This window comes from Pocillopora verrucosa, chromosome 9, assembly GCF_036669915.1.
Source record: "Pocillopora verrucosa isolate sample1 chromosome 9, ASM3666991v2, whole genome shotgun sequence".
NCBI lineage: Eukaryota > Metazoa > Cnidaria > Anthozoa > Scleractinia > Pocilloporidae > Pocillopora > Pocillopora verrucosa.
Genome location: NC_089320.1, coordinates 1,719,796 through 1,727,896, shown reverse-complemented (window position 1 = coordinate 1,727,896; position 8,101 = coordinate 1,719,796). Strand labels below are relative to the sequence as shown.

At 38.2% G+C, this 8,101-nt stretch overlaps 1 protein-coding gene across 2 annotated transcripts in view; it reads left to right on the top strand.

The window, feature by feature from the left end:
• Nucleotides 1-8,101, top strand: part of LOC131780581 (utrophin) — a 49,327-nt gene that overhangs the window by 10,563 nt on the left and 30,663 nt on the right. For both annotated transcript variants that reach the window (XM_059097193.2, XM_059097192.2), the window contains exons 9-22: nucleotides 389-501; nucleotides 1,164-1,304; nucleotides 1,630-1,811; nucleotides 2,201-2,342; nucleotides 2,788-2,969; nucleotides 3,520-3,643; nucleotides 4,091-4,185; nucleotides 4,573-4,738; nucleotides 5,313-5,494; nucleotides 5,910-6,084; nucleotides 6,182-6,360; nucleotides 6,752-6,929; nucleotides 7,326-7,507; nucleotides 7,850-8,039. In XM_059097193.2, coding sequence (XP_058953176.2) covers nucleotides 389-501; nucleotides 1,164-1,304; nucleotides 1,630-1,811; nucleotides 2,201-2,342; nucleotides 2,788-2,969; nucleotides 3,520-3,643; nucleotides 4,091-4,185; nucleotides 4,573-4,738; nucleotides 5,313-5,494; nucleotides 5,910-6,084; nucleotides 6,182-6,360; nucleotides 6,752-6,929; nucleotides 7,326-7,507; nucleotides 7,850-8,039 — 2,231 coding nt within the window. The remainder of the gene's footprint in view (nucleotides 1-388; nucleotides 502-1,163; nucleotides 1,305-1,629; nucleotides 1,812-2,200; nucleotides 2,343-2,787; nucleotides 2,970-3,519; nucleotides 3,644-4,090; nucleotides 4,186-4,572; nucleotides 4,739-5,312; nucleotides 5,495-5,909; nucleotides 6,085-6,181; nucleotides 6,361-6,751; nucleotides 6,930-7,325; nucleotides 7,508-7,849; nucleotides 8,040-8,101) is intronic.

Genomic DNA, 8,101 nt, shown 5'->3' with positions numbered 1-8,101 from the left:
CAATGTAAACTGAGATCTGAGGGCGTCATTGTGTAATGGTGGAAACACGTTTTTTTCGATTTTGTCGCCATATTTCGAAAGTAATACTCAGTTTAGTAGCCTGGAATCCATTCAAAGCTCTACCTGTATGTTGCCGTAGCTTTCCTCAGATCTCCTTTTTTTGCATTGTTATAAAACATGCCATTCAAGTGGTCCACGACATTACGGTCAATTACACAGAGACACCAACAATTTGTTTGGTTCTACTGTGGAACATGGGATGCGAAGAACCCAAATATGCTAAGTAACTTCACTCTTTCGTATGGTTTCGAATTTATAGCCAGTATGTGATTTGCCGGTTTTTCGAATTGTTAGTTATTCGTTAAATTCTATTTTTATTTCCGTACAGATATTGACGTGGACAAGCCAGATAAAAAGTTGATCATGATGTACTTGACCAGCTTATTTCACGGCTTGAGAGAATACTCACCACAGGGAGGAAAGAAGAGAAGAAAACTTGACGTAAGTGTTGCTATTTTATTGTCGTAGTTGACCATCATTAGCTCGCCGTGACTTTCCTAGAAATTATGAAACAGAAACAAGAAACACAGAAACAAGGAGCAATTGCTGTTGTGAGCAACAGTTTTTGGTGACAATGCTCACGAAGGCTCGCCATTCGATCGAAAGGCTTTTTTATACGAAGCAGAAATATAAATCTTGTTGTAAATTAGATACGAAAAAGCCTTTTTTCTGATACGGTAATGTATTGTATTGTAAAAAAGACTTGAAACGCATTTCCATTGAGCTTAGTTAAGCGAAAAAAAAGAGTGAACAAATTAGAAGTCAAAAAGAAAAAGGTACTGACCAATCAGAACAAAAATATAAATCAGAGGGAGCAGGGATGACCGAAATAAAATCTTCCAACTTGCCTCGAACGAGAGAAAGTGCAAGCGACAAAAAGGGTGACTGGTTTTGATCACGAACGTTTTCCCGCGATCTAGGCGGTTGGCTTGTTTTTTTCTTTGAGTTTTCATTGGCTTTGGTTGTGATTTCACGAAACTCAAACGGAAAGCGCTTGAAATTAAAGCCGACTGGTGCAATTACGGATTTCTTTAGTTTCGTCACTCAGTTCAAAATGGCTCAGCCTTTTTTGTAGCAAACGTGTCTTCTCCTCCTTTTTTTAGGATTTGGCGGGCCTTGAAGCTTACCGAGCATCATTGAGAGACCTGAATGCTTATATCACACAAGAAGAAACCCTGGTATCCAACAAGCTGGAATCGACTGGCCGTTTTGGCAATCCTTTAGAAGACTACAACAAATCAAAGGTAACCATGGACAACCAAGAAAAACAAAATCCTGCAGGCTGAAGGCTCTTGCATCAATATGCAAACCTGAAATGAATCGCTTGGTCTTTGCACTGTTGATGTATGCACACAAACGTGTTTTTTTTTTCCTTTCGCGAAGTTTTAAATTCCCTTGATTAGTCCTAGGATAGGCCTAAGCACTACTTATTTGTATGAAGGCTTCCATCTGATGGGATGATACGAAGTAAGAAATCACCCGAGCTTCTATTTTCTTCAATAACAATAGCTGGAACTAAGACAAGAAATTCACTCACCTCATTTTTTCCTTTTTCCCTGTCTTTTCCAGTCTTTGATGGATGACATCAAAAATCATCGCCAGGACGTGGGAAATGTAGAGGATATGGGCCAGGCTTTGATAATGAATGACAAGACAGACGAGATCCACCGGACAGAGATCAAGAACCAGCTACTGCTGCTCCACGATCGATGGGAAAAATTGGAAAAACTCTCACAGAGACTTCATAAACGGTAATAGAAAGCAATTTTAAATTAGGGAAAGCTGGTTTTAGTTTGTTTAAGTCATTGGTTTACACACACAGAACGAGATTTTTTTCGGAAAACCAAAAAGACGTTTGTGAAAATATTGATATTTATATGATGTATGGCTACTAAAATTGTAAAGTGCCACAAGAACTTCCTTTCGTTTACGAATAGTGCTTACAGAAATTATGAACATTTCAGCCTCTTTTTGTCTTGACGCGCAAGCCCACTTCCAACTCAAAGGGGAACACAAGAGAGCCACTTTTCCAACCAATGTGAAATGCAAAGATAGAACAGGAAGCCTGGTGGTGTGTTTATTGTTACCTTGCCAATTGAATTTAATTACGATCTTAATTATGCTTCTTTACTCTTTTTAGATGTCGGGGGGCTCTCGTTTCACCCCGGGAGCAACAGATTGACATCTACAACTCTTGGATACAACAAATGAGAAGTGAGATATTAAAGAGAGGAAGATCCCAAAGCCAAACAGAGATCAGAAGAGAGATTGATGAACACGAGGTTATTGAATTGCAAATCTGGATATTGAATTCCTGTATTTGAATTTCAGCTGTTGAACAGTTATTGAATTCCTTAACCGATCGTAAACGAGTTGTAGATAGCCTCATTGCTCAAATGAGGCCAATGCTTAAGTTAAAATGTTTGGCCTCTCATGGCTAGCGTCCCTTGCAGACTTAGATTTATGATGTCGTCTTTCCTGCGTAGAAATCGAGCAGGAAAGATGATAGATGTTATGCTTTGTCGTGGTATCATAAAAGATTAAAAAAGCAAGAGAAAAGACAAACTAGGGTACCGTAGAAAAGGGCCGACATCACCAACGGACTGCATCACTGTTGCTCTGCAACGAAGCTATACCTTACAATGGGTTCATATTCAAGATTTGTTAGTTATCGTTCGTTGTGTATTAATAATAATGTTGGCTTTTTTTATCTGCTTGTTTGTGTAGGGATCTATGGTACGGATCGATTATAAAAAGAAGGAAATCGATCGCGTTATCAGTGAAGTTAACGAACTCTGTTTGGAGCCTTACGTCGACGAAGAAGATCGTGAGATATTACGAGGAAAGCAGAAAGATTTAAACATCAACTGGGACACAATGACAACAGAGGCTCATCAAAAGAGCAAAGAGTAAGATGTGACTCGAAATGGTCACTGTTGGACTCAGATAGAGATGTTCACAAGAGCGTCAGACATGATAGGAAAAGAGAGCACATTGTTGACAAATGGAGCAGACTATCCCCTTTGATTTTCAAACCGACAAATGAGAGAATTACGAGCTTGCAAAAATTTGATACTGAACATAATGAAAGATTAGGCTAGAATTCAGCTTTGAACATTTACAGCAAACAATGCGTTTTGCAGTTCGTTTGTTACTTCCGCTTTGACTTATTTTGATACAATGCCATAGAACATTAAAAACAAATTGACAAGTTTTCATTCAGGCCGTTCTCCTTCTATCACGAGTCTTAAGCGCATGCGTGATTCCATATTTTTCACAAGTATGCCTGACAAAACTATTTATAAAGCATGTGAAAAGACTCTTTTCCGGATTGAATGAAAAAAATTGATAACAATAATGATAATAAAACATATTCATGCATGAAAAGAAACGTATCCAAAATCATGGAGTTGTCGCCAAGTTTTTGCTTTAAAATGTGATTTGCATCTCTGTTTGCAGACTGAAGGACAAGTTGTCCCTGTCTTCTTCAGCAGAGGAAAACAGAGAAACGGAACTGCTTGTACAAGTTTCTCAAGACAATGTTCAGTCAACACCTTCAGAGTTTAGTACATTTGAGATAAAAGTAAGCATTAATAAACTCTTCAACTGCAGTTCTTAGATACACGAGATCTTCATTACCACGTGTGATTTAAAGATAGTTCAGATTATTGATGAGTCATTTTCTGCTAAGCTTTTATCATGTGACCGTAATGCCTCGTGCGTGCAGTTTTTACTTATTTCCAAAGGTTCTTTGTGAGATGATTGAGCTAGGCGATGGTGATAAATGAAAAACAGTAAAGATTAGATAGCCTTCAAACTTTTCAATCACTGAATTCTTCTATTATTCTATTGGAAATATCAAATTTCGAAGTTGATTTATATAAATTACTTAACGGCAAAAACCAGGATTTTATGGGTTTACCAAGAACTAGCTCTATGATAGTTGTACGGTTGACACATTTCTCAAAATTGATTTAGAAGATCGGATTTTATAGCCCCATCTTAATACACAGTGACTCTTATGTTGCAGCCAAACATTCAACATACTGTTGAATCGCAACCCAATGTTCACTATCTCATTGATTTCGAAGATGATCACGTTGATGGCGCAGATCAGATTGACAGGTTTGATCATTCGTATTATACTTCTTCCTGAATAAATTATGATTTTAGGTAAAGTGCGATCACAAGCCTTAAGCCATCTCCATCGTTGCTTATCCCAATTTCCGCAGTTTGAAGCGAATGAGAGTGTTGCTATTTTTCGAAAGGGTGGTTTGCTAGTTGATCGCTGGTTTTCACATCGGCATTTCATCATTCTTTCCTGACAGTTCAGCGATACCCATTTATACTCTTGGCTGGAGAGAGGCATTGTGGTAGTGGCACCAAAGTGCAAAACAATGACGCGCTCAGGTCTCGAACCCAGACTCTTCAATACCGAGCACGTTAGCCTAGTCGTTACCATCTTGTCTCCAATAATAAGGAAAAATATAACGTTAACTGTTTCTTCATCAGCCACGGCAGAGAGGCCGAGAGGGACGCTAAACTCGACACATTACGGGATAAAATGAACGCAGTTCAGTTGGTGTTGGAGAGATGCTCAGGAAAGTTGGAGAACTTGAAATCTTCTGGTGCCCCAAATGATTTGCCGGGGGTCAAGGAACAGCAAAACATGGTGAAGGTACTGGTATCGAAAGATTAAGGACCCCCTCATGACCAGTGTTTAATCAATATAACTTCATGCAAAGTCCTTTATCAAAATGTGTCATGTTATCTTTCTTGGATTACTTTGTCAACAGTTAAATTGGTTTTTTGGCGTGAATTACGTCATTTCCACGCAAGATAAAACATTTCGAATGGGGAATTACTGCAAGACCAATTAACCTCATTTGTGCATATTCAGCTACAGAGATTCTCTAAGAGACGTGAAATACAGACTAGGACAGATCAAAGAACAAAGAAGTGAAAAAAGGCCAAGTGCTTCAGATGGACTTGATAAAATTATACGTCTGCAAAACGTACAAAATTGACTTTTCAATTTGTAGGGGCTTAAAGTAATTGCTAGACATAACAGCATTTGGAAACGTTCAGCAATGGTTTTGTAATTTATGAGTGAATGCTCAGTTCATTGTGAGTTTCTCGTTACTTGCATGTTTTATTCCTAGTTTATTCCCATGATTTAAAAAAAGAAAAAACAAGTGAGTGAATATAAAGGAATTCGCTCTTAATCAAACTTTTGCGTATTTCCGTCATAGGATTGTGATTCTGAACTAAAGGAAGGGGAGCCACTCTTGCAAGATGTCATTTTGTACGGAAGAGAGCTCTCACGAGACGATCTGTTTGATGATAACGAGAAGGAGGAGATCTCACGTAACATGGCTCAACTACAAGAGCACTACGATGAACTGAGAAACTTTATTGACGACGAACAAGAGGGGTTTGTGTTTTTACACTTTTGCTTTTTATTTAACGTAGAACTCAGATTTAAAACACCTCCATGTTAGCAGGACCTCCTAGGTTCGGATGCCTCACATGGCATACTTGGATTTATTTCTAAGTAGTTTGTCCTCAACTTGGCCCAAAATCTGGTGAATGTCGTCTAAATGAACGTCTTCCTGCTGGAATTTTGAACAGCATCTGTCCCAGCCTTAACCCTAACCATTCCAGTTTATTGTGTATCAACGAGAATAGATTAAATGAATATAAAGCAAGTTTTGAATAACGTTGTCTTAGTTCTCTAATTATTTTTCGTTGCATTTTTTTTGCCTCGATGATTTTTTAAGAAACTGAAAAAGTGAGGCAAAAAAGGAGGTAGTTTCCAATGGGCACCATAATTACTATTTCTTTTCTAGTCTCAGTGAGCTGCGTAATGAATTGGAGAAACGAAACAAGATCCGCGACTGGGAAAGAAAACGCGATGAATTAAATGAGAAGCTATCCCGCTGTGAGGATAAGTTACGCCTTCAAATTCAAGATCAGTTAAGAGAAGAACTCGCACCCAGTGAAGAAATCTTGGCTGCAGCAAAGGTAGATATAAATATATATTTTTTCAATGAGATTAGACCGTGTATCAGCCACAGTTAACGGTAATTCGATACTTCGTTGCTCTCTGGCTTTCTCGCAGAATTTATCGAAGGAAATCTCCGATCTTGATCCTGAAGTAGCAAGAGTTACAGACGATGGAATTAAACTCGTAAAAAGTGAGAACATTGGGGGTGACTTGGAAGAAAAATTAGTCCAAGACATAAACGATATCGAAGAAAGATACGAGAAACTTAAAAAGAGCAGCAGTGACGTAAAAAGGTACTGTGTTTGACATATTAACAAATCTGTGCATGTCTATCCTTCTCACAGGAAACTGTTGATGCTACATCATTGTCACGATTGAATGTCAAGAATTAGTGTCACCGTCGGAAGAATTTCGACAAATTGGGAAGGATTTTAAAGCTGAAAACGGGCTCGTTGTCAAACTTGTGCGAATACTTTTTTATGGCTGGGATAAAATTTAATATTTTATAGAGTGTAACTCCTCTTTTAACCAAGTCTTTGGGATATTTTCCACATAGTTAAGGGATAAATACTGGAGGTTTTTAACTGATTTATTTAATTATATATATATATATATATATATATATATATATATATATATATATAATCTACTTTTTCTCAACAAGCTTTCGAATTTTTATCGCAGACTGGAGGACGCAATTTCTCAGAGAGAATCTGAAAAGAGGGAGAAGCTTGAAAAATGGCAGGAGGTTACTGAAAGAATATCAGTGATTAATGTTGATACCCGTACAAAATTACGAAACATCAAGGAAAAGAATCCCCACACCACCCCTGAAATACAGGAACAGCTCGAGGCGATACAGGTAAAAATTTTCATTGCACAATAATTGAAAAAAAGAAACGTTGTAGCATTCTCATTTTCCTACTTTGTTTTAATTTTTTTGTCCATTTTGTCTGTTGGATTTTTTTATTTAGTTATTTTTTCCTTTTTTTCTTTCTGTATTTCGCTGGTCTTGGTACACCTTATTCGTTAAGGATCACTGTTGAGGTCGTTCTTTCCTTGCTCGTCTCCTTGCGAACTAGCTTACGCTCGCTATCTTTTGCCACCATCACTCGATCGATCGATGGAATAGGTCAGCCTTTTTATGGTTCTTTTTTATTGAAGTCGTCGGTCCAAAGCTCGCATCTTTGAAGCCAGATTGCGAGTTTTGGATTAATACAAGATATCTATCAGCAATTTGTGCTTCTATTCTACTTAGAAATGTACAAACGACGTTATGTCTGCGTTTCCTGAAATTCAATCTGGTTATGATTACGGCAACGATCTCTTGGCTGATAATCAACTTAGTGATGAGGATAAAGACAAGATCGAGAAGGAAATGAACAACATTGGAGAGGATTTCAAAGCTCTTCAGCAAGACATAAATGCCGAACAAGACAGGTCAGCCATATCATTTCTTACCTCAGTTTTTCGCTTTGGGTCGCCCACCGCAATTTCTTTCGTTCATTATTCGCTATTTCGTGCGTATGTTTCTTAATCGGTTCGTTTGTTCCTTAATTTATTTGCCTCGTAGCTTGTTCGTTCGTCCATGCTTGCGTTTGCTTGGACATTCGCTGCTTTGTTAAGTCTTCGTTCGTTTTCTCGTTCATTCGTTCTTTCATTCACTCGTCAATCGCTCGTAGTTTTAATCATTCTTTTGTTCATTCTCTCGCTCTTCTGTTCGTCCTTTGTTCGTTCGCTCGCGTGTTCGTCCCTTGTTCCTTAATCGTTGCCTTTTTACAGGCTGAATAACTTGTTGTCAGAAAAGGTAGCTGAGGATGCTCGAGCTCAAGATAAATTGAAAAAGTGGCAAGATGGTAAAGACAAGTTAAACTCCAAATATAAGAAAACCAGGGGCAAGTTCAACAAAGTCAAAGGTCAAGGAATTCCCAAAGACCCGAAGAAAGTGCAAGAACAACTAGAACTTACCCGGGTGAGATGAGTGACATGAATGTCACTGTTTCCTGCTTTGTGTCAATGGATTCTCTTGCAATG